Below are 27,157 nucleotides of genomic sequence, written 5' to 3'. Positions count from 1 at the left end.
GAGCCTCGGGCAGATTCAGCAGCATTTGGGGGTTGAGGAAAGACCAGGTAATTTGGACTACAATATTATATTATTGTAATTGATATTATTTATTATATTATTCTATTATATGCATGAGGAAGACGAATAATGCAAATTTTACAGGACGCATATTAAGAAATGCTTTTTTAAACTTTTTTTTGACAATTTATCAGAGCATTGGATGCATTCTTCAATATGTGGGAATGTATGTATGCACAGCCACCAGGTAAGCTACATGAAAAACAATTGGAACCTTTCTTGTATTCTCATTTATATTGGACAGGACTGGGTGAGAGACCGGTCTACACAGAGTAGGAGCATGTCCCCTTTAGGCTGGGGTCACATGAGCGTGTAAAAAAATTGGTCTGATTTTCATCCAGAAAAGTGGGACCATTTTTTCTTGTCATCTGTGTGCTGTCCGTGTGCAATCCGTTTTTTTACTCAGCATTTATTAATCTTTTACAGAACTGTTTACATTTGCAATGTATCCATAAAAATCAGATTTTTTTCTCGCAACCATTATGTTTTAGAGTGAAATCGCAGCATGCTGTAATTCAATTCTCACGCCGAATACAACTAAGATCTGCACTGCCTCATTGAATAACATTGGTCTGAGTGCAATCCCATTTTTCATTAGATTGTTCTAGGACCGATTTATTTTATTGGATTCCTTTTCTTTATACAATTGTGTACACGAGCCCTTAAAGGGGTAATCCCTTTAATCAAAGGTTATCCTCTATTTACAGGTTAGTATATAAATTACTGGTCCGTGAGGGTCCGACCACTGTGATCTTGAGAATGGGGCTTGAATGGAGCAGAGGTGCAAGTGCTTGACCTCTGCTCCATTCATTGTCTATGGGACTGTTAGAAATAGCGTAGTATTGTACTCATCCCTCTCTTGCAGTCACATAAAGAATAAATGTAGAAGAGGTCAGCCATGTGCGCGGCCGCTGCACTCAAGTTGGAGCAAAAGACCCCTTTTCATAAAGAAGCACTCCAATCTCTATTTTTTTTTATTTAAGGTGTGTTTATGTGAATGCAAAGTAGTGTGAGATAACTAATATACTCACCTACCGCTGCTCTGTCCGGTGTCTAGAGCCGTTCTGCTCTGCTCCTCCGTGATGTCACTGTTTTACAGAGACTCTCTGGGTCGCACTGTGCTCTGCATGACCTGGAAATGGCTTTTACATGTAAATCTATTGAGCATCAGAACAAGGCTCCATTGACTTACATTGTAAAAGAGACTTCAGCTCACTCATAGAATGAGCCGGCTAGTTAGAGCTGCGGTGACGTCACTGAGACGTGAAGCAGAACGGCACTGGACATTGGAGAGAGCAGCGGTAGGCGAGTATATTAATATACACTCACACTACAGTACATGCACATATATACACATTAAAAACAAAAAATATAGATGGGAGTACTTCTCTAAGATCACTGGATGTCCTACTTGTTGGATCCTCAGCGATCAGTAGATTATCCCCTATCCAATATATAAGGGGAAAACTTTTGACTCCAGGAATAACCCTTTAATTGCATTATAAACTGTTACATCTCTATAAAGCCGGGGTCACACTTGCAAACCAATGCGAGAAACTCGCACGAGTCTCTCGCATCACTACCCGGCACTGCCACCGACACTCGAGACCGGAGCGTGAGGCTGCATGTCTTTCTATGCAGCTGATACTCCAGTCCCGAGTGCCGGCGGCAGTGCCCGGTATTGATGCGAGAGACTCGTGCGAGTTTCTCGAATTGCACTTACAAGTGTGACCCCGGCCTAAGTCCTTCAGAGGTTTAGCCCCATTCCAATAGTAGGACCTATGACCACAAGACTATCCTCCTGAATTCTGTTGGGCTAGTCCTATCCTGCAGGTCAGTGCAAGGGCTTTTTAAGATACTTTTCCAATGGTAAGGATTGTTTGAAAACAAAATAAATAACTTTATAATGTATCCAATGAACCACCGTCCAACGTCCCAGCTCAGGTGGTCGGTCCTCCCAGTCCTGAAACACTCACGGGCCGTACATTATCTACATTACCGCTGCAACCAATCACTGGCTTAAGTGGCGAACGAGGCCAACGAGCCAACAGGTAATTTTTTTTCTAATTTGATATAATCACTGACATTTGATTAAAGAATAAGCTTCTATTTAAATTTGATTTAATAAATCAATGAAAATAAACAACTTTGTAATATATCTTATCAGAGAATTCTGCTTCTTTCTCGCCCTCGACTGATCTTTCACTCTCAGTTCATGGACTAAATTCATGGATAAAATCTGTATTTAGGGAGGAAACACTTTCCTATTACTGAGATAGGAAATGACAGTTATTGCTTTTAAAATTCTATGCAGATGAAGAAGAGGCAGTAAAACTGCGGAGCTAAAGGCAGACACAGACATTCGACTGAAACGACAGTGACCGTTCTCTGTGGAATTCTACAAATAATGAAGACAAATTCTGAACGAGAATGAATGATCAGCCCAGGATATAAAGAAGCAGATTTCTCTGATAAGATGTATCACAAAGTTGCTTATTTTCATGTCAACTACTGATTTATGAAAGAAAATATATCAAGACGACAGTTACTCTTTAAGTTTCTAAAAACTTGACTTCAGTAAAAAAAAAAAAAATACTGTACATGTTTTGTACTTTTTGTGCTTTTTTTTATTTAATCCTTGTGAGCGTTTTAGTGAGTTTTTTCCCCATTGATTTAGAATTGAGAAAATCTTTAAAAACAAAGTGTGATGGCTTGTAGTTTTCGTTTACTTGGATCTATATCTTAGATAGAAAATAAACTAATGCTAGGAGGTTCTAGCACATCTCTGAATGTCTATGTGAACCGGCTCAAGTGTCTGTGCAGGTGACAGTGACGGCCACACGAGCATTGGGTCAGCGGAGAGCGATTCATACACTGACATATTGCCCTGAAATGTAATAATAGGGTGAGGCGATGGCATCCTATAAATCTGTAACATCATTATACCCAAGGTTGATCTCACTACAGGGGTCTCATCTGGGGGGTAATGAAAATTGGATAACTTCAGAAAATTGCTTGTAATGCAATTCCCTTATTTCTAGAGTGGAGCTAAGACTGCAGGGTGATCCTCTGCTGGTATATTAGGAAGTGACACTTGCAGCAATTTCCGCCTGTACTTCTCCCTGTACAAGTTCCCATAGTTCAGTACAGTTCCTGCAGCTGTCAGGACATGCTGGGAGTTGTAGTACGGTAACAGCTGGGCAGTCATAAATTGGAGGTGACTAAAGGATTTTGGGGCTGTGATTAACCCCTTTCCACTATGGACAGTTTTGTTGCTTTCATTCTTCCTCCCCTTTTCCTAATAGCCATCACTTTTCCCCCCCGTTTCCCGGCTTTATTAGGGTATGTGTCCACGTTCAGGATTGCTTCAGGCTTTGGTCAGGATTTTATGCAGGTAAAATCCTGACCAAATCTGCACGTGAGGTCACTGGCAGGTCACCTGCGGTGTTCTTGCGTGTTTTGCTCATTGTAACAACATGCTGCGTTCTGAAAAAACGCGCCGCATGTGCATTTTCGCGGGTCTGCCGCATGCGTTTTTTCCTGCATAGTGGAGACGGGATTTCATTAAATCCCCTCCACTATGCTGTAACATCTGGACGCTGCGTTTTTGACGCTGCGGCTCAACGCAGCGTCAAAAACGCAGCGTTTTCTGAAAGTGGAAACATACCCTAAGTTTGCGGTACAAGTTCTAGTTTCGAATCACAACATTCACTTCACCATGTTATGTGCTGAAAAAGGAGTAAAAAATTGCATGTCGGGGGGAAGAAACAACAATCCCGCTTTTGTTTTTTGAGGTTTTCGCTATTATGGCAATTTTAGGTAAAATGACTTGGGGCAAGACAATGCTCCAGATTAACACAATGTAATTTATTGTACGTAGTTTTTTTTTTATTTAAGTGATAAAAAGAAAATCACAAAAAAGTGGTTTGTGCCGCCATGTTCTGAGAGCCGTAACTCTTTCATTGTCGCGGTTGGGGCTTGTGTTTTTGTGTCGAGCTCTAGATATAATTGGTATTATTTTACATGATACAATGATGGTCTCCTATGAAGCCGGGGTAGATTTCACAGGAGGACCAAGATGGTGGTAAATGGGGCCTTTAGCAGGCTGCCATGGCAACCAGTTGGCACCCTGTAAAAACATTGTGAGAGGACCAGTGGATGCGCCACCACCAGTGCCTCTGACAGTGACTAGGTCGATCTAGAGACGGTGTCACTAAGGGGCAGATTTATGAACCCTGTCTGGTGTTGCCCTTAGCAACCAATAACAGCGCAGCTTTCATTTTGAACTCTGCTCTAGGAGAAGGAATGCTGCGCTGTGATTGGTTGCTTTGGGCAGCAATGTTGGTTATTTCTTGCATAATTCCATCATTCTGCCTCACAGATTCTTGATCTCCATCTATTTCCTACCCATCATTACACTTTCCAACCACAGAGCCCGCTGCATCCTTCACAGCATTTGCAAAAAAAAAAAAGAAAAAAAGAAAGATATTTTAAGATCCAGTCAGGTTGCCCCCTTGTAGGACCCCCCTCCCCCCCAAAAAAAAAGACCAAGTAGCAATGTACCGTAATCTTTAGTGATACATCATCTCAGATCTAGTTTGCATTTCCGGCTACGAGATTATGCCCTTCCGAGCTTACATTCCATTTTCACCTTCCAAGAGCTATAACTCATAACTAGAACTTATTTTTCTGTTGGTGGAGTTGGAAAAAGTTTATTTTTTGCGTTATGAGCTGTAATTCTTGATTATTACCCTGGGTTGGGGTTCATACGACATTCTGATCCCATTTTACACCCTTTTTTTTTAAGGTGAAGTGAATAAAAAACCTCAATTCTGTTATATATATATATATATTTTTCTATTTTTTTATGTCCCCAGAACTTGAACCTGTGATCACTTGTACAGTACACTGCTATCCTGTAATATTGCCGCATATTGCTGGGCTTCAAGGGTGTACAAACATGGCAGACTCCAGTAGCCCCCCAGTTGCCATGATGATTCCATTAATACACTGAATTCATGCTGTGGATAATGAAATGGGGGCGACAGGTATTCATGTATGGAGGATGGTGCAAGTTGAAACCTGTCAGATTGGGCGCCATGGACTCTGGAGGAACTTGCCCAGGTTCGCCGGGTGCTGTTGCCAGCCCTGCAGTTATTTTTCATCCGAGAGGACATTTCCACACAATTTGGGCCTGTAAGCACACACCATTGTCACATTGACACAGGCCCTTAACTAGGGAAAAGGTCACAAAGGAATAACCTCTGAACCCAGCGTTACGGAGAACGTCGTGTCACCCGCGGCTGCACTGTTTACATTCGGGCCCTGAGTGCGGACATTGGCCAAATGTGTAGAGAAAGCTCCACATTGTGAGAATATCGCTTACTCTGACAGATTTATATTCGGGGAAATATCCATGAAGCAATGCGTAGCTGATTCTGCCATTTCTAGACTAGACTAGGCCTCGTTACCCATAGCAACCGATTATGTATAGTAACCGAGAGGACAAAAATGCTTTAAAGAATGTTTCCGCTTCCTCTTTGGTTCTAAATATCAAATGTTCCAGGTTTTTTTTGTGGGATTGTCCCCTGAAAAAAGTCACTAAGTGGTAGTGGTTATTTCTGGGACGTTGTGTGGGTGCAGGTGGAAATTATAAGTATTCCAGTGTATTTGGATGTAAATGTGATGAGGTGTTTGGGCTGTCCATATGATGGCTAAAGGGACCCTAAATCAGTTCAAAGCCACCATAGATGTAAAGGCCACAGTCTCACTTCCGTCATGGGCAGCACGGTGGATCAGTGGTTAGCATGGTGGATCAGTGGTTAGCATGGTGGATCAGTGGTTAGCATGCAGCAGTAGTTAGCATGGTGGATCAGTGGTTAGCATGGTGGATCAGTGGTTAGCATGGTGGATCAGTGGTTAGCATGGTGGATCAGTGGTTAGCATGGTGGATCAGTGGTTAGTACTGCAGCGCTGGTGTCCTAGATTCAAATCAAACCACGGACAACTTCTGCAAGGAGTTTGGATGTTCTCCCCGTGTTTGCCTGGGTTTCCTCTGGGTTCTCCAGTTTCCTCCCACATTCCAAAGACATACTGATAGGGAATTTAGATTGTGAGCCCCATCGGGGACAGCGATGATAATGTCTGTAAAGCGCTGCGGAATATGATAGCGCTATATGAGCAAAGCATAATAATAATAATAAATAATTCCATCACCCTTGGCAAACCATGTGCCCAGTGATATAGTAGTCCAGAGTAGGGGACACGCTCTTCCATGACATCTTACATATGGACAAGGAGAAGCTGACAAGAACGTCAGTGATCGCATGACTCAATTATGGTTTGTCGCCCAGTAGAACAAAACACGCACACAAACTAGATTCATTACTGACTGTAATGAGGGGATTCAGGTGGTCCTGCAACTAGCTGGTCACAGGGGATCTTGTTGCTGGGACCTGTGCATTATCTAATAGAGATGGGTTGGAAACCCCTCCACTACCTGCTTATCTCCTACCGAGGGCAGTAGGGGGAAGTTTTACTTTCTCTAGACTTTTCTTTGCTATGAGGGGATTTTTATTATTGGGAGGTAAATGTCATAAACAAGTTCTGGAAAAGAGAAGAAGAGCTTGCTCCATCACTGCGGTTCATTACACAGAGAGCTAGCAGCAGCACAGAGAGCTAGCAGCAGCACTGAGAGCTAGCGGAAGCACAGAGAGCTAGCGGCAGCACAGAGAGCTGGCGGCAGCACAGAGAGCTAGCGGCAGCACAGAGAGCCGGCGGCAGCACAGAGAGCCGGCGGCAGCACAGAGAGCTAGCGGAAGCACAGAGAGCTAGCGGCAGCACAGAGAGCTAGCGGCAGCACAGAGAGCTAGCAGCACAGAGAGCCAGCAGCACAGAGAGCTAGCAGCAGCACAGAGAGCTAGCGGCAGCACAGAGAGATAGCGGCAGCACAGAGAGCTAGCAGCGCAGAGAGCCAGCAGCAGCACAGAGAGCCAGCAGCAGTACAGAGAGCCAGCGGAAGCACAGAGAGCTAGAGGAAGCAGAGAGAGCTAGCGGCAGCACAGAGAGCTAGAGGCAGCACAGAGAGCTAGCGGAAGCACAGAGAGCTAGCAGCAGCAGCAGCACAGAGAGCCAGCAGCAGCACAGAGAGCCAGCAGCAGTACAGAGAGCTAGCAGCAGCACAGAGAGCCAGCGGCAGCACAGAGAGCTAGCGGCAGCACAGAGAGCTAGCAGCAGTAGAGAGAGCTAGGAGCAGCACAGAAAGCCAGCGGCAGCACAGAGAGCTAGTGGCAGCACAGAGAGCTAGCAGCAGTACAGAGAGCTAGCAGCAGTACACAGAGCTAGCAGCAGCAGCAGCAGCAGCACAGAGAGCTAGCAGCAGTACAGAGAGCTAGCAGCAGCACAGAGAGCTAGCAGCAGCACAGAGAGCTAGCAGCAGTACAGAGAGCTAGCAGCAGCACAGAGAGCTAGCAGCAGCACAGAGAGCTAGCAGCAGCACAGAGAGCTAGCAGCAGTACAGAGAGCTAGCAGCAGTACAGAGAGCTAGCAGCAGTACAGAGAGCTAGCAGCAGCAGCAGCACAGAGAGCCAGCAGCAGCACAGAGAGCTAGCAGCAGCAGCACAGAGAGCTAGCGGCAGCACAGAGGGCTAGCAGCAGCACAGAGAGCTAGCGGCAGCACAGAGAGCTAGCGGCAGCACAGAGGGCCAGCGGCAGCACAGAGGGCCAGCGGCAGCACAGAGAGCCAGCGGCAGCACAGAGAGTTAGCAGCAGCACAGAGCGCCTCAAGCACCGCTGCACTTGTCTGCTCGTCTACAAATATTCTCAGCTCCTACCGGTGTGAAAATTACATTAATGGTAGGGTCACACCACCGATTTCTCCATACCCAAGAAAAACGGTTCAATTATTCTGATCAGATTTTGATCACAGTGGCATCAGTTTTTCTCGACCGTGAAGAGAAAAAGAAAGTTACTTCACATTTCCCATTCTGTCAGTCTGTGAAAATCGTACCTCACTGGGATGTCATCTAAGTGTGATCTGATTTTTTTTATGGACCTATAGAGTTGCATTGCTTATTTTAATCTGACACTCGGATCAAAATCAGACATATCTTTGATTTTTTCCATTAACCACTCGGTGCAAGGAAAAAAAATCGAACATGTGCACAGCCGCATAGAATATCATAGGTACAAGTGTGAGCTGTGAAAACCATGGATAGCCCTCGTACGGAAAAAAAATGGTTAAATGGTTGCATGCACAACCCCTTAGGGTATGTGCCCACAATCCAGAGTTGCTGCGGGTGTGCCACTGCGAATTTATGCAGGGACCAGATGTTACAGCAAAGTGGATGGGATTTATAGAAGACCCATGTCCACTATGTGTCCAGAGACGCCCGCAGCTCACCAGTGGAGACGGACATCCGATGTGTCTTTCCAGACCGCAGCATGTCTGTTTACATCAATAGAATGTATTGAACGCGGTGAGTCCGCATGGTTCAGTGAACCATGGTTTTTCCAGCTTTATACATTTTATTGAAGATGCATTAGAATATGTTGTTACCATAACACATCACATCAAGCATTTGCAGATTTTAGAGAATTTTTTTGCAATCAATGTACAGTGGGGCAAAAAGTATTTAGTCAGTCAGCAATAGTGCAAGTTCCACCACTTAAAAAGATGAGAGGCGTCTGTAATTTACATCATAGGTAGACCTCAACTATGGGAGACAAACTGAGAAAAAAAATCCAGAAAATCACATTGTCTGTTTTTTTAACATTTTATTTGCATATTATGGTGGAAAATAAGTATTTGGTCAGAAACAAACAATCAAGATTTCAGGCTCTCACAGACCTGTAACTTCTTCTTTAAGAAGCTCCTCTGTCTTCCACTCATTACCTGTAGTAATGGCACCTGTTAAAACTTGTTATCAGTATAAAAAGACACCTGTGCACACCCTCAAACAGTCTGACTCCAAACTCCACTATGGTGAAGACCAAAGAGCTGTCAAAGGACACCAGAAACAAAATTGTAGCCCTGCACCAGGCTGGGAAGACTGAATCTGCAATAGCCAACCAGCTTGGAGTGAAAAAATCAACAGTGGGAGCAATAATTAGAAAATGGAAGACATACAAGACCACTGATAATCTCCCTCGATCTGGGGCTCCACGCAAAATCCCACCCCGTGGGGTCAGAATGATCACAAGAACGGTGAGCAAAAATCCCAGAACCACGCGGGGGGACCTAGTGAATGAACTGCAGAGAGCTGGGACCAATGTAACAAGGCCTACCATAAGTAACACACTACGCCACCATGGACTCAGATCCTGCAGTGCCAGCCGTGTCCCACTGCTTAAGCCAGTACATGTCCGGGCCCGTCTGAAGTTTGCTAGAGAGCATTTGGATGATCCAGGGGAGTTTTGGGAGAATGTCCTATGGTCTGATGAAACCAAACTGGAACTGTTTGGTAGAAACACAACTTGTCGTGTTTGGAGGAAAAAGAATACTGAGTTGCATCCATCAAACACCATACCTACTGTAAAGCATGGTGGTGGAAACATCATGCTTTGGGGCTGTTTCTCTACAAAGGGGCCAGGACGACTGATCCGGGTACATGAAAGAATGAATGGGGCCATGTATCGTGAGATTTTGAGTGCAAACCTCCTTCCATCAGCAAGGGCATTGAAGATGAAACATGGCTGGGTCTTTCAACATGACCATGATCCAAAGCACACCGCCAGGGCAACGAAGGAGTGGCTTCGTAAGAAGCATTTCAAGGTCCTGGAGTGGCCTAGCCAGTCTCCAGATCTCAACCCTATAGAAAACCTTTGGAGGGAGTTGAAAGTCCGTGTTGCCAAGCGAAAAGCCAAAAACATCACTGCTCTAGAGGAGATCTGCATGGAGGAATGGGCCAACATACCAACAACAGTGTGTGGCAACCTTGTGAAGACTTACAGAAAAAGTTTGACCTCTGTCATTGACAACAAAGGATATATTACAAAGTATTGAGATGAAATTTTGTTTCTGACCAAATACTTATTTTCCACCATAATATGTAAATAAAATGTTAAAAAAACAGACAATGTGATTTTCTGGATTTTTTTTTCTCAGTTTGTCTACCATAGTTGAGGTCTACCTATGATGTAAATTACAGACGCCTCTCATCTTTTTAAGTGGTGGAACTTGCACTATTGCTGACTGACTAAATACTTTTTTGCCCCACTGTATTTACTTTAATTACATGAAATGATTTATGTCACAACTTACCGTACTTTATAAATGAACAAAGCAAATTTAAAAAAGCTCTGGACACAGACACCTCCGAGGAAATTAACCCCTTATATTTTGCAACAGCGAGTTTCCTCATATGTGTCAGGAATTCATCTGCTCTGCGCAACATCTGTATCTATGGGGCAATGTGTCCTATTCAGTCTCAATTTCACACTTAAAAAATTTTTTTTAACTCTCTAGAACCTAGAAGGTGTAATTACAGAATACTTGATACTATGGACATGAGTGGATGGAGGTTTTTTTTGAGGCTGTCAACAATCACGAGTTTTTCAATGGAAAAAAATGCCATCTTTGGGGAGTTTTTGAAGGAGTTTTTCTTTCCTGAAGTGGGTTTGAAAAGTTTTTGAGGCACTTTTAGGGTATCTGAACAAAACATCTATTAGACTCATGCAAACCCGCTGAGTTTGCCAAACAGAAGATGCTTCAGGAAAACAAAATAATGGGGTATTTTTCCTGAGTGTCATTTTCGGCATCTTCTTGGCCAAGGCACAGGTGGGATTTTTTTTACTTTTACTTCTATGTATGAAATAATGAGCCGCTTCCAAGTGGCAGTCACCTGAAGAATGGCCCGCTCACTTCTTTTAACCGCTTTGCATCTTTACAAACGTGAAAGCTCAAAAGTCTGAACATTTCTACCAGAAATGATTACCTTGCAGTGCATATGTGCAAGCCTTCTAACATTTATTAAGTGATTTTTCAGGAGGGGTATAGGGCATACCCATCTGAAAAAAAAAGATGTTGTGTGCACATCTTCTTGGAGAGTTTTTTTTCCTGAATTTTTTTTGCAGCCTTCTTATTGGACTGTCCCTAACTTGAAGCAGAAATAACTTCAAAGAAGTGACTGCACTACACATTTTCAACCAGTAATATTTTTGAAAAACCTTAGGTAAGAAAAGAAAGTTAAACAACTGGCTACATAAACAGCAAAGTGGGTTTACTACAGAAATGAATAGGAAGAATCAAGCAATTTGTAAATAATTTTTCTGGCATTTATTGGAAAGGAACTCCTGAAAACTCTAAAAAAAAATTCTACTGTTAAGCCACTTTGCCGTTCATATGTTTAGTCTTTTGACCATTTTTCCTCCACTTCAGACTTTAAATAAACATCTGGTGGGAGAAAAGAAAATGCACGTCAGATCTATAAAGTGGCCCCTGATACAATCTGACCCAAACTAGGCATAGTCTAATTAAAAGGATGTGAAAAAATATTTGAAAAACTTTTCAAAGCCACTTCTGGAAACGCTTTAAGAAAAAACTCCATAAAGAAGGCGGGCTTCCTGAAGAGGTTTCCATTTGAAAATTCATATATTTTGACTGCCTCAAAAACTCAGGTGAAAAAAATCCAAAGGCAAAACACATGCCTCTCCACAAAACACATGCCTCTCCACAAAACACATACCTCTCCACAAAACTCATACCACTCCACAAAACTCATACCACTCCACAAAACTCATACCTCTCCACAAAACACACACCTCTCCACAAAACACACAGCACTCCACAAAACACATACCTCTCCACAAAACTCATACCACTCCACAAAACTCATACCTCTCCACAAAACACATGCCTCTCCACAAAACACACACCTCTCCACAAAACACACACCACTCCACAAAACACATACCTCTCCACAAAACTCATACCACTCCACAAAACTCATACCTCTCCACAAAACACATGCCTCTCCACAAAACACACACCTCTCCACAAAACACACACCACTCCACAAAACACATACCTCTCCACAAAACACACACCACTCCACAAAACACACACCACTCCACAAAACACACACCACTCCACAAAACACACACCACTCCACAAAACACATACCACTCCACAAAACTCATACCTCTCCACAAAACACATACCACTCCACAAAACACATGCCTCTCCACAAAACTCATACCTCTCCACAAAACTCATACCTCTCCACAAAACACACACCACTCCACAAAACACACACCACTCCACAAAACACACACCACTCCACAAAACACACACCACTCCACAAAACACACACCACTCCACAAAACTCATACCTCTCCACAAAACACATGCCTCTCCACAAAACTCATACCTCTCCACAAAACTCATACCTCTCCACAAAACACACACCACTCCACAAAACACACACCACTCCACAAAACACACACCACTCCACAAAACACACACCTCTCCACAAAACACATACCTCTCCACAAAACACACACCTCTCCACAAAACACATACCTCTCCACAAAACACATACCACTCCACAAAACACATACCACTCCACAAAACACACACCACTCCACAAAACACATACCACTTCACAAAACACACACCACTCCACAAAACACATACCACTCCACAAAACACACACCACTCCACAAAACACACACCACTCCACAAAACACATACCACTCCACAAAACACATACCTCTCCACAAAACACATATCTCTCCACAAAACACACACCACTCCACAAAACACATACCACTCCACAAAACACACACCACTCCACAAAACACATACCACTCCACAAAACACACACCACTCCACAAAACACATACCACTCCACAAAACACACACCACTCCACAAAACACATACCACTCCACAAAACACACACCACTCCACAAAACACATACCACTTCACAAAACACACACCACTCCACAAAACACATACCACTCCACAAAACACACACCACTCCACAAAACACACACCACTCCACAAAACACATACCTCTCCACAAAACACATATCTCTCCACAAAACACACACCACTCCACAAAACACATACCTCTCCACAAAACACATATCTCTCCACAAAACACACACCACTCCAACAAAACACATACCACTCCACAAAACACACACCACTCCACAAAACACATACCACTCCACAAAACACACACCACTCCACAAAACACATACCACTCCACAAAACACACACCACTCCACAAAACACATACCACTCCACAAAACACACACCACTCCACAAAACACATACCACTCCACAAAACACACACCACTCCACAAAACACACACCACTCCACAAAACACATACCACTCCACAAAACACATACCTCTCCACAAAACACATATCTCTCCACAAAACACACACCACTCCACATAGATGTTCACTTCTTGATTATGGAGTTGTATATTATGTAGCAGGGACCTATGGAGTAAAATCATCCATTATAAGTATTTAATGCAAAACGTTGCACAAAAGAAACAGTTTTACCCAACGTGTTGTGACAATGTTTTCACATTTGTATATTAGTAACTTACACAATGTGCTCACACGCTGTAGTGTCTGGTCCGGAGTCACACGTACCATTATTTATTTGTATCATGTGAGTTTATAAGACACCATATCAAAACCATATCTAAACTGGCCATTTTTGTCTACAGGCAATCTCAGTCTCTCTTTTTAGAATCAGAAAATCTTTTATTTCTCCTGGAAATAGATAAAAATTGTCACAGCTGAATGTTTTCATTCCCCTTGTGTGAGGGCATTACTTCACATTCTGATGGCGTCACACCACACCACAGAGATTACAGGGAACCTGTCAGGTCCTCCATGTTCTCCAACCCAGCGGCATTCACTTATTTATCAGTGAATTCCCTGCCTAACCAGCCCTGTATATTGTTTTTCTGGTTAAATGAGGTTTTAAAAAGCTCTCATTCCGGCAGTGTCAGTGCGTCTCTGGAGTTGGGTGTACACTTCCCGGCTTTAGAAGTGCGCCCTGTGCACGTTCGGAGGTTTACAAGACGGCTATATAATATATGCGTTTCACTTTTAGTATTGAAGAACTGAAATAAATTAACTCTTTGATGATATTCTAATTTAGTGAGAAGCACCTGTATTACGTCCATAGAGGCTTGATTGACATCTCTGCAGAGCTTCTAGGCCCCGCAGAAGTTCACTGTTGAAATCTCATCTTATTAGATGTTACTATCTTACACCACAGATTTCCTGCACGCAAATATTTGTGGAAATTCCACATTCCGCCTTAGGCTCCCTGGTCACCGATCGTTACATTAATAATAAGGTCATGTTCACATGGAGTTATCTGAGATGCTAAAAAACATGTTTTCTAGTGGAAACCGTTTCAGGAAACGCTTTTCTTTGAGGACTTGTTACATAGAGTTTTTAGTGGGATAATTCGTTACCTGACGAAGTTTAGAAGACTTTTGGAGGTTTTTATCCTGATGGGATCTTTGCTGCCTCCTGATTGGACGGTGTTCAGTTTGGAGAGGATTCCTTCAGGATCTGCTTCATAGAAGTAAAAGGCACTTTCTTTTTTTTTCCTCCAGATGTTTTTCAAAACCTCTAATGGAAAAAAAAACTAAAAAAAACCTCTTCATATGATAAGCAAAGTGTATTTCCCGGAGAAATGAACTGGAAGAGTTTTCCTAGCGTTAATTAAGCCATTTGTGAGTAGGATTTTTTAGAGAATCGAAATCCTTCGTGTGAACATAGCCTGAGAAAATCTAAACTCGTCAGATGTGAGTTATGAGCTCAGACACATGATCTCAGGTTAGATAGCTTTCTGATCAGTTGGATTTTAGGATTTGAGGAAAAGCGTAAGACAAGATGGAGCGGCCAGGTGGTGGCCATGGTGCAGCCAGGTGGTGGCCACGGTGCAGCCAGGTGGTGGCCACGGTGCAGCCAGGTGGTGGCCATGGTGCAGCCAGATGGTGGCCATGGTGCAGCCAAGTGGTGGCCATGGTGCAGCCAGGTGGTGGCCACGGTGCAGCCAGATGGTGGCCATGGTGCAGCCAGGTGGTGGGAATGGTGCAGCCAGATGGTGGCCATGGTGCAGCCAGGTGGTGGCCATGGTGCGGCCAGGTGGTGGCCATGGTGCAGCCAGATGGTGGCCATGGTGCAGCCAAGTGGTGGCCATGGTGCAGCCAGGTGGTGGCCACGGTGCAGCCAGATGGTGGCCATGGTGCAGCCAGGTGGTGGTAATGGTGCAGCCAGATGGTGGCCATGGTGCAGCCAGGTGGTGGCCAAGGTGCAGCCAGGTGGTGGCCACGGTGCAGCCAGATGGTGGCCACGGTGCAGCCAGGTGGTGGCCATGGTGCAGCCAGGTGGTGGCCATGGTGCAGCCAGGTGGTGGCCATGGTGCAGCCAGGTGGTGGCCATGGAGCGACCAAAAATCAGTGCCAATTTGGTGATCGCTTAACAAGTTTCTATTTGGTTTTGTAGGGAAACAGATAAGTCACCCGCAAAGTCGTGCGACAATTACAAATGACAATGTAATTTTGATGGTGAAACAGTTGTTCTCCCGCAAAATCCAATGATTGTTACTTTTCTGCCATGACTCGTTACTTCTTGAGTTCTTACCCTTAGACTATATGATCCCTGGTGGTACCCTACAGCATTGGAGCCTATAAGTTTCCACACCCTGCACGACCCTGTTCTAAAAATCTTTTACCTTGGAGGAAGCCATATGATGAGTTTACGTTTATTTTTACGCTTTCTTCCCCCCAGGTGACAAACATGAATTCAAACTTTGACATCTCTGGATATTTTGACACTTTCACAGATGTCAACATCTACATCCCATCTCCGGACACCACCCCATGCTCCACCTCATCGCCAGCCAACAAATACGCAGTTTTTATAGTTTATGCCACTGTTTTCTTACTCAATATCATCGGCAACAGCCTTGTGATTCTCGTCATCTGTTACAACAAAACGAAGAAGTCGTCCACAGACATCTACCTGCTGAATTTGGCAGTCGCCGACCTCCTTTTTTCCTTAACGTTACCCTTCTGGGCCACATACAGAGTCAAAGAGTGGGTGTTTGGCATCGCCATGTGCAAAATCGTCTCCGTACTCCAAGAAGTCAACTTCTACAGCGGAATCTTCTTGCTGGCTTGTATAAGCGTAGACCGCTACCTGGCAATAGTCCATGCCACCGAATTCTTTACAAACAAGAAGTATGGGGTGACGTTTAGTATCATCGCCATCTGGGTCATCTCAATTGGTATTTCTATCCCGTCCATTTGGTTTAGAGATGTGTTTCCCGCAGATAAGCGAGGACTCGTTTGTCATGAGAACCTGGGTCCTGAAACATCAGATTGGATGATTAACATCAGGATCGGACGCCACGTGATGGGGTTCTTTATACCGTTGCTCGTTATGCTCTTCTGTTATGGCTTCGTCATTAAGACTCTTATTAGGACCAAAAACAGCCAGAAGCACCGAGCTATGAAGGTCATCCTCGCTGTATTTTTGGTTTTCTTGATTTGCTGGTTTCCCCACAATATCACCGTCATGGTGGACTCTCTCATGAGGAGAGAACTTGTCAATGAAACGTGCTCGCTCAGAGATCAGCTGAATACTGCCTTGTACATCACCGAAGTTTTGGGCTTCACTCACAGCTGCATTAACCCAATCCTCTACGCATTCATTGGGCACAAATTTCGACACAGTTTCTTGACTATCCTTGCCAACAAGGGAATTATCAGCAAGGACAGACTTTCCAGCTACGGGCGAAGTCTCTCCGTCATGTCTTCATCGGCACATAAATCTACGAGAATCTAGTCCTTGATGATGTAGATTCACTCCTTGCTTTTGAGATGAAAAAAGAAACACACCAAAGTTTGGACTTCAATGTTTTGTACATCTTTGCATTGATTTTCTTTTATTGTTAATTTGTTTCCTAAAGGCAAACTTAAACAACCTGCTAAATAATCTTCGTAAAAAATTACTTACATTTTTGCAACTCCAGAGTGCGTGTAAGGGTACCGTCACACAGTGAAATTTTGATCGCTACGACGGCACGATTCGTGACGTTCGAGCGATATATCTGTGACGTTCGAGCGATATCGCAATGTCTGACACGCTCCTGCGATCAGGGACCCCGCTGAGAATCGTACGTCGTAGCAGATCGTTTGAAACTTTCTTTCGTCGTCTAGTGTCCCGCTGTGGCGGCATGATTGCATGGTGTAACATATATCGTATACGATGTGCGCATAGTAACCAACGGCTTCTACATCGCACATACGTCATGAAATTATCGCTCCAGCGTCGTAGATTGCAAAGTGTGACCGCAGTCTACGACGCTGGAGCGATATTGTTACGACGCTGGAGCGTCACGGATCGTACCGTCGTAGCGATGAAAATTGCACTGTGTGACGGTACCCTAAGTCCTTCACCTAGATAGTCGCTCTGCATAATCTGACGCATATCTGACAGAGCTCCCTTCCTATTTTAAAGCTCTTTCTGCTCTCCCCTTCCCTTTTTTTTAGTGTTATAAAGACCAGGAGGGGGTGATACACAACAGATCAGAGTGTGGAGAGTGGGGAAAGCATCCATAACTCAGGGAGGGAAGAGAAAACTTTCTATTGATAAGGAGGAAAGTACATGAAGAGGAACTCTATGCTGATGATGAGTTCAAAGCCTTCAAGTACTAAATGAGATTTAAATTTTTTTTGCATGAATCGATAGTAAAAGAGAATATAAGACATGTTGTAATACATCTTACCTGAGAAATATGCTTAATTTTTCCACTTTCTTCTACTCCACCTGACTTTGATGCTTCCTAGTAAGTGCTGTGTCAATTTTAGATTTGTAGCTACACTGCTCAGCAATCTACTGTATGATGATTTCCTGCTTAATAGTAATTGTTTTATCTCATAGAAATGCTGGATTTACAGCTACACTGCTCAGTACTGCTGTATAATGTCCTCCACGCTCCTGCTGCTCCAAAATATGAGATACACAGGAAGGAGAGCAGGAATCCCTCATGTCTGTATGTGCTGGGTATCGGAGACATCATGACAACTTTTCTTAACCCGGTAGCCCAGAGTCAACTGAAAATCAAATACAGAAAGTACAGGGAGGAAACTTGGTCACAAATCGTGTTATTCCATATATACACATGACAGCTCATTCTGAAATGACACACATGCTTCATGACAACAACACAAAAAAAAATATTTATTTATCAGTGTCCTATATTTTTATAGGTTAGACTGCGGAATAGAATATTGCATGGCTGTATGGTGAATTTTCTGTATAGAATTTTGTTTCCATTTTTTCATTATTCTCATACCATTAGCATGTCTATCAATTCTTTGATTTCCATATTTTTCTTTGTGGTATTGCAATTTCAATGTTGAGTTGTGTATGTATATTACAAATTTGTATATGGAACATTTTATATACCAATTCCATGTATCTATGTTGCAATAAAAAGCTTGATAAAAAAAAAAAAAAAAACACTTTAAATAATTGCACAGTTATTTTTTAAATTAAAGACATTTTTTTTATCAGAAAATGGGTTGTTTCAAATAAGTTTTATATTAAACATTATAAACATTTAGGGTGATGCTTTCTTCAATTACATAGGCAACGTTATAATAATTGGTAGTTCTTACAGTTTATATTGTATAGTGAAAACACAGGACTCACAATAGGTGAGATCACGATTCATCTCCTCCTGCTCCCTGCACCAGGACCTCTGCACAGATGACAGAGCATGTACACTAAACTCTCCCATAGACTTCTGAGTCATCAGATGACTAAACATTTTTCTCCATGTGGCTGCTGTAAAGAAAAGTTCTTAATTGCTGTCAACTGCTGCCTATATATGAGAGATACAGTTAGGTCCATATATATTTGGACAGAGACAACATTTTTCTAATTTTGGTTATAGACATTACCACAATGAATTTTAAACAAAACAATTCAGATGCAGTTGAAGTTCAGACTTTCAGCTTTCATTTAAGGGTATCCACATTAAAATTGGATGAAGGGTTTAGGAGTCTCAGCTCCTTAACATGTGCCACCCTGTTTTTAAAGGGAACAAAAGTAATTGGACAGATTCGATAATTTTAAATAAAATGTACATTTTTAGTACTTGGTTGAAAACCCTTTGCTGGCAATGACTGCCTGAAGTCTTGAACTCATGGACATCACCAGACGCTGTTTCCTCCTTTTGATGCTCTGCCTTCACTGCGGTGGTTTTCAGTTGCTGTTTGTTTGTGGCCTTTCTGTCTGAAGTTTAGTCTTTAACAAGTGAAATGCTGCTCAATTGGGTTGAGATCAGGTGACTGACTTGGCCATTCCAGAATATTCCACTTCTTTGCTTTAATAAACTCCTGGGTTGCTTTGGCTTTATGTTTTGGGTCATTGTCCATCTGTAGTATGAAACGAGGACCAATCAGTTTGGCTGCATTTGGCTGGATCTGAGCACACAGTATGGCGGCTCTGAATACCTCAGAATTCATTCGGCTGCTTCTGTCCTGTGTCACATCATCAATAAACACTAGTGACCCAGTGCCACTGGCAGCCATGCATGCCCGCGCCATCACACTGCCTCCGCCGTGTTTATGCATGCCCGCGCCATCACACTGCCTCCGCCGGGTCTTACAGATGATGTGGGATGCTTTGGATCATGAGCTGTACCGCGCCTTCACCATACTTTTCTCTTTCCATCATTCTGGTAGAGGTTGATCTTGGTTTCATCTGTCCAAAGAATGTTCTTCCAGAACTGTGCGGCTTTGTTAGATGTTTTTAGCCTTTTTATTCTTGATGCTTATGAGTGGCTGCACCGTGCAGTGAACCCTCTGTATTTACTTTCATGCAGTCTTCTCTTTATGGTAGATTTGGATATTGATCCGCCGACCTCCTGGAGAGTGTTGGTCACTTGGTCGGCTGTTGTGAAGGGGTTTCTCTTCACCATGGAGATTATTCTGCAATCGTCCACCACTGTTATCTCCCGTGGGCGCCCAGGTCTTTTTGCATTGATGAGTTCACCAGTGCTTTCTTTCTTTCTCAGGATGGACCAAACTGTAGATTTTGCCACTCCTAATATTGTAGCAATTTCTCGGATGGGTTTTTTCTGTTTTCGCAGCTTAAGGATGGCTTGTTTCACCTGCATGGAGAGCTCCTTTACCGCATGTTTACTTCACAGCAAAACCTTCCAAATGCAGCACCGCACCTCAAATCAACTCCAGGCCTTTTATCTGCTTAATTGACAATGAAATAACGAAGGGATTGCCCACACCTGTCCATGAAATAGCCTTGGAGTCAATTGTCCAATTACTTTTGGTCCCTTTAAAAACAGGGTGGCACATGTTAAGGAGCTGAAACTCCTAAACCCTTCATCCAATTTTAATGTGGATACCCTCAAATGAAAGCTGAAAGTCTGAACTTCAACTGCATCTGAATTGTTTTGTTTAAAATTCATTGTGGTAATGTCTATAACCAAAATTAGAAAAATGTTGTCTCTGTCCAAATATATATGGACCTAACTGTAGCTCTATAAACATATAGAAAACATTTAATAAATCTAAAATCAGAAAAAAAATTACAATGTTTCATCATATTGTTGTAACCAGTAAAAAAAATCTAGGTGACATATTACAGTCAATAAAAATTGTTATTACCATAGTAGTTAAATTCTTGTACATAGGGGCAGCATTATAGTAGTTATATTCTTGTACATAGCGGCAGTATTATAGTAGTTATATTCTTGTACATAAGGGTAGTATTATAGTAGTTATATTCTTGTACATAGGGGCAGTATTATAGTACTTATATTCTTGTACATAGGAGCAGTATTATAGTAGATATATTCTTGTACATAAGGGCAGTATTATAGTAGTTATATTCTTGTACATAGGGGCAGTATTATAGTAGTTATATTCTTGTACATAGGGGGCAGTATTATAATAGTTATATTCTTGTACATAGGGAGCAGTATTATAGTAGTTATATTCTTGTACATAAGAGCAGTATTATAGTAGTTATATTCTTGTACATAGGAGCAGTATTATAGTAGTTATATTCTTGTACATAGGAGCAGTATTATAGTAGCTATATTCTTGTACATAGGGGCAGTATTATAGTAGTTATATTCTTGTACATAGGGCGGTATTATAGTAGTTATATTCCTGTACATAGGAGCAGTATTATAGTAGTTATATTCTTGTACATAGGGGCAGTATTATAGTAGTTATTTTCTTGTACATAGGGGTCAGTATTATAGTAGTTATATTCTTGTACATAGGAGCAGTATTATAGTAGTTATATTCTTGTACATAGGGGCAGTATTATAGTAGCTATATTCTTGTACATAGGGGCAATATTATAGTAGTTATATTCTTGTACATAGGGACAGTATTATGGTAGTTATATTCTTGTACATAGGGGCAGTATTATAGTAGTTATATTCCTGTACATAGGGGCAATATTATAGTAGTTATATTCTTGTACATAGGGACAGTATTATAGTAGTTATATTCTTGTACATAGGGGCAGTATTATAGTAGTTATATTCTTGTACATAGGGACAGTATTATAGTAGTTATATTCTTGTACATAGGGGCAGTATTATAGTAGTTATATTCTTGTACATAGGGGCAATATTATAGTAGTTATATTCTCGTACATAGGAGCAGTATTATAGTAGTTATATTCTTGTATATAGGAGCAGCATTATAGTAATTATATTCTTGTACATAGGAGCAGTATTATAGTAGTTATATTCTTGTACATAGGAGCAGTATTATAGTAGTTTTATTCTTGTACATAGGGGCAGTATTATAGTAGTTATATTCTTGTACATAGGGGCAGTATTATAGTAGTTATATTCTTGCACATAGGGGCAGTATTATAGTATTAATTTTCTTGTACATAGGGGTCAGTATTATAGTAGTTATATTGTTGTACATAGGGGCAGTATTATAGTAGTTATATTCTTGTACATAGGGGCAGTATTATAGTAGTTATATTCTTGTACATAGGGGTCAGTATTATAGTAGTTATATTCTTGTACATAGGAGCAGTATTATAGTAGTTATATTCTTGTACATGGAGCAGTATTATAGTAGTTATATTCTTGTATATAGGAGCAGTATTATAGTAGTTATATTCTTGTACATAGGGGCAGTATTATAGTAGTTATATTCTTGTACATAGGGGGCAGTATTATAGTAGTTATATTCTTGTACATAGGCAGTATTATAGTAGTTATATTCTTGTACATGGAGCAGTATTATAGTAGTTATATTCTTGTATATAGGAGCAGTATTATAGTAGTTATATTCTTGTACATAGGGGCAGTATTATAGTAGTTATATTCTTGTACATAGGGGGCAGTATTATAGTAGTTATATTCTTGTATATAGGAGCAGTATTATGGTAGTTATGGCTCTGTTCTAAAAATATTTTACCTTAGAGAATGCCATATAATGAGTTTGCATTCATTTTTACTCTTTCTTCCCCCCAGGTGACAAACATGAATGCAAACTTTGACATCTATGGATATTTTGACACTTTCACAGATTACTACACCTACATCCCATCTCCGGACACCACCCCATGCCCAATTTCATCGCCAGTTAACAAATACGCAGTTTTTATAGTTTATGCCACTGTTTTCTTGCTCAATATCATCGGCAACAGCCTTGTGATTCTCGTCATCTGTTACAACAAAACAAAGAAATCATCCACAGACATCTACCTGCTGAATTTGGCAGTCGCCGACCTCCTTTTTTCCTTAACGTTACCCTTCTGGGCCACATACAGAGTCAAAGAGTGGGTGTTTGGCATCGTCATGTGCAAAATCGTCTCCGTACTCCAAGAAGTCAACTTCTACAGCGGAATCTTCTTGCTGGCTTGTATAAGCGTAGACCGCTACCTGGCAATAGTCCATGCCACCGAATTCTTTACAAACAAGAAGTATGGGGTGGCGTTTAGTATCATCGCCATCTGGATCATCTCAATTGGTATTTCTATCCCGTCCATTTGGTTTAGAGATGTGTTTTTGCCACCAAGTAGAGGAATCGTTTGTCATGAGAACCTGGGTCCTGAAACATCAGATTGGATGATTAACATCAGGATCGGACGCCACGTGATGGGGTTCTTTATACCGTTGCTCGTTATGCTCTTCTGTTATGGCTTCGTTATTAAGACTCTTATTAGGGCTAAAAACAGCCAGAAGCACCGAGCTATGAAGGTCATCCTCGCTGTGTTTTTGGTTTTCTTGATTTGCTGGCTTCCCCACAATATCACCGTCATGGTGGACTCTCTCATGAGGAGAGAACTTGTCAATGAAACGTGCTCGCTCAGAGATCAGCTGAATACTGCCTTGTACATCACCGAAGTTTTGGGCTTCACTCACAGCTGCATTAACCCAATCCTCTACGCATTCATTGGGCACAAATTTCGACACAGTTTCTTGACTATCCTTGCCAACAAGGGAATTATCAGCAAGGATAGACTTTCCAGCTACGGGCGAAGTCTCTCCGTCATGTCTTCATCGGCACATACATCTACCACAATCTAGTCCCTAGTCCTCGATGTGCTTGAGGATCTACATCCACTCCTTGCCTTTGAGATGAAAAAATACCAAAGTTTGGACTTCAAGACTAGAGCATATCAGAAAAATGAGTACACCCTTGACATTTTAGTAAATATTTTATTGTATGTTTCCATGGGAGAACAATGAAGATCTGACACTTTGATACAATGTAGTCGGTGTACTTCTTGTATAACGGTGTAAATGTCATGTATCTTCTAAATAACTGAACACACAGCCATTAATGTATAAACTGCCGGCAACAAAAGTGAGTACACCCCTAAGTGAAAATGGGCATATTGCGCCCAAAGTGTCAATATTTTGTGTGGCCAGCATAATTTTCCAGCACTGCCTTAACTCTTTTGGGCATGGAGGTCACGAGAGCTTCAGCGGTGGCCACTGAAATCCTATTCCCTCCTCCATGACGACACCACGGAGCTGGTGGATGGTGCAAACCTCCCCCACCTTCCATTTGATGATGCCCCACAGATGGTAAATAGGGTTCAGGTCTGGAGACATGCTTGGCCAGTCCAGAATCTTTACTCTCAGTTTCTTTACAGGGCAGTGGTTGTCTTTAATGTGTTTGGTGTCATCATGTTAGAATACGGCCCTGCGGCCCAGTTTCCGGAGGGAGGGGGATCATAGTCTGCTTCAGCCTGTCACAGTAGATGTTGGTATTCATAGTTCCCTCAATGACCTGTAGCCCCTCAGAGCCGGCAGCCCTCATACAGCACCAATCCATGACAGTATACCACCATGCTTGACTGTAGGCAAGACACACTTTTTTTGTACTTCTCACCTGGTTGCTGCCACACACGCTTGACACCATCTGAACCAAATAAGTTTATTCTGGTCTCATCAGATCACAGGACTTGGTTCCAGCAGTCCATGTCCTTAGTCTGCTTGTCTTCGGTAAAGTGTTTGCGGCTTTCTTGTACATTATCTTTAGACGGGGCTTACTTCTGGAACGACAACCATGCAGACCAATATGATGCAGTGTGCGGTGTACGGTCTGAACACTGACAGGCGGACCCCCCACCCCTGTAACCTCTGCAGCAATGTTGGCAGCACTCGTATGTCCATTATGACCAGATGACCTCAGGATATGATGCTGGGCACGTGCACTCACCTTCATGGTCGTCCATGGCGAGGCCGGTCTTGACTGGACCCTGTCTTATTACCCCTCTGTATGGTCTTGGCCGCTGTGCTGCAGCCCGTGTCAGGGTGTTGGAATTTTTTTATCGACTCGGCCATCTTTATGTAGAACAATTCTTTTTTTTTTTCAGATCCTCAGAGCGTTCTTTGCCATGAGGCACCATGATGAACTTCCAGTGACCGGTACAAGAGTGTGAGAGTGATAATGCCAAATGTAACACCGCTGCTCCCCATTCACACCTGAGACCTTGTAACACTAAAGAGTCACATGACACCAAGGATGGAAAATGGCTAATTTGGCACAATTTGACCATTTTCACTTAGGGGTGTACTCACTTTTGTTGCCAGAGGTTTAGACATTACTGGCTGTGTTGGGTTATTTAGAGGGTGTACAATATTTACACTGTTATACAAGCCATACACCGACTACTATACATTGTATCAAAGTGTCAAATCTTCAGTGTTGTCCCATGAAAAGATGTAACAAAATATTTACAAAAATGTCAGAGGTGTACTCACTTTTCTCATGTAATAATAATAATAATCTTTATTTTTATATAGCGCTAACATATTCTGCAGCGCTTTACAGACATTATCATCACTGTCCCCGTTGGGGCTCACAATCTAAATTCCCTATCAGTATGTATTTGGAATGTACTGTATATACATCTTAGCGTTTATTCTCTTATATTGTTATTTTGTTTTCTAATTTCAAACATAAACTTCTAAATCATTTTCATTAAAAAATTTCCTTACATTTTTTGCTACTGCAGAGTGCGCTTGAGGCCTTCACCTATAATGTGGCCCTGCATAGTCTGACCCATATCTGAAAGAGCTCTGTTCCTATCTGAAACCTCTTTCTGCTCTCCCTTTCCCTTCTCTTAGTGGTAGAGATAGCGGCCAGAATGGTGTTATAAATGGCGGATCAGAGGAGAGAGGGTGGAAAGCATCCACAGCTCAGGGAGGGCAGAGAAAACATGCTACTGTATTGCTAGGGAGGAAAGAACATGAAGGTGATATCAATGTCGATAACGAGTCCAAGGCCTTGAAGTAATAAATGAGGTCTAAACAAATTTTGCATAAAGTGATAGTGAACAGGAAAAATGGTAATCCAGCTTCTGGATAAAATTCTTATTTATCATATTTTAAAATTCTTTTCAAAAAGCCCCTCTGACACAGAACAATGGATATCGTTCGAAAGGTGTAAATTTTTTTTCTCCTTCCACGCTGTTTTTATAATGAATGATTGAATATCATAATGAAGATTAATTTTATCCAGTTTACATTTTTCTGCAGCCGGTCAGATTGTGGTTCCATACATACTGGACTCCTTCCATCTTTAGTGGTGAGCTGGCTAAAACTTTGGCTTTTTCATGTTCAATAAATCGATAGTACAATGGAATATAAGAAATGTTGTAATATATCTTAGCCGAGAAATATGCTTCATTTTTCCAGTTATAAACTATTTATTCTACTCCACCTGACTCCAATACACATCATTAACTTTCACAAGACAGACCGCCAGTTCACAGAGGGATCAGGTTCCTACTGCGTATTGAAGTCTAAGTATTTTGTCTCACACCAGTGCTGGATTTACAGCTACAATGCTCAGTAATCCACTGTATAATGGTCTCCTGCTTAATACTAAAGTGTTTTATGCCATACCAGTGCTGCATGTACATCCACACTGCTCAGTAATCCACTGCATAATGGTCTCCTGCTTATTACTAAGTGTTTTATGCCATACCAGTGCTGGATGTTCAGCTGCACTGCTCAGTAATCCACTGCATAATGGTCTCTTGCTTAATTCTAAGTGTTTTATCTCATGAAAGTGCTGGATTTACAGCTACACTGCTCATTACTGTTGTGTAATGATATCCGTTCTCTTGCTGGTCCAGAACATGTAGCTTAGAGACAACTGAAAATCAAAGCTAGAACCTGCTGAGGGTAAACTTGGTGAGAAATTGTGTTATTCCATATGTACACGACCGCTAATTCTGAAATGACAGATATGCTTTATGTAAAAAAAAGCAAATATCACAGGATATTTATGTATCAGTGTTCAATATTTTTTATAGCTTAGACTGTTGAATGGGATTTTGTGGTAGTATGGTGAATCTGCTGTATATAATTTTGTTTCCATTTTTTCAATATTTTAATTTCGTTAGCATGTCTATCAATTATTTTGAATTACATAATATCTTTTGCTGTGTTTAAATTTCAATGTTGAGGTATGTATGTATATTACATATTTGCATATGCAACATTTTATATACAAATTCCATGTATCCATGTTGCAGTAAAAAGCTTGATAAAGAAAAATGAAAAACACAGTAAACAATT

The 27,157-nt window shown here is 41.9% G+C and overlaps 2 protein-coding genes across 2 annotated transcripts; both read left to right on the top strand.

Moving 5' to 3' along the window:
• LOC138644384 (C-X-C chemokine receptor type 2-like) lies at nt 1-27,157 on the top strand. The gene is made up of 2 exons (XM_069732700.1): nt 1-47; nt 22,589-27,157. The coding sequence occupies exon 2, from the start codon at nt 22,598-22,600 to the stop codon at nt 23,645-23,647; it is 1,050 nt and encodes a 349-aa protein (XP_069588801.1). The 5' UTR covers nt 1-47; nt 22,589-22,597; the 3' UTR covers nt 23,648-27,157.
• LOC138644385 (C-X-C chemokine receptor type 2-like) lies at nt 14-17,448 on the top strand. Its single transcript, XM_069732701.1, has 2 exons — nt 14-47; nt 15,835-17,448. The coding sequence occupies exon 2, from the start codon at nt 15,844-15,846 to the stop codon at nt 16,891-16,893; it is 1,050 nt and encodes a 349-aa protein (XP_069588802.1). The 5' UTR covers nt 14-47; nt 15,835-15,843; the 3' UTR covers nt 16,894-17,448.

This window comes from Ranitomeya imitator, chromosome 7, assembly GCF_032444005.1.
Source record: "Ranitomeya imitator isolate aRanImi1 chromosome 7, aRanImi1.pri, whole genome shotgun sequence".
NCBI lineage: Eukaryota > Metazoa > Chordata > Amphibia > Anura > Dendrobatidae > Ranitomeya > Ranitomeya imitator.
Note: the sequence above shows the minus strand (reverse complement) of the source record. Positions and strands in the feature narration are given on the sequence as shown.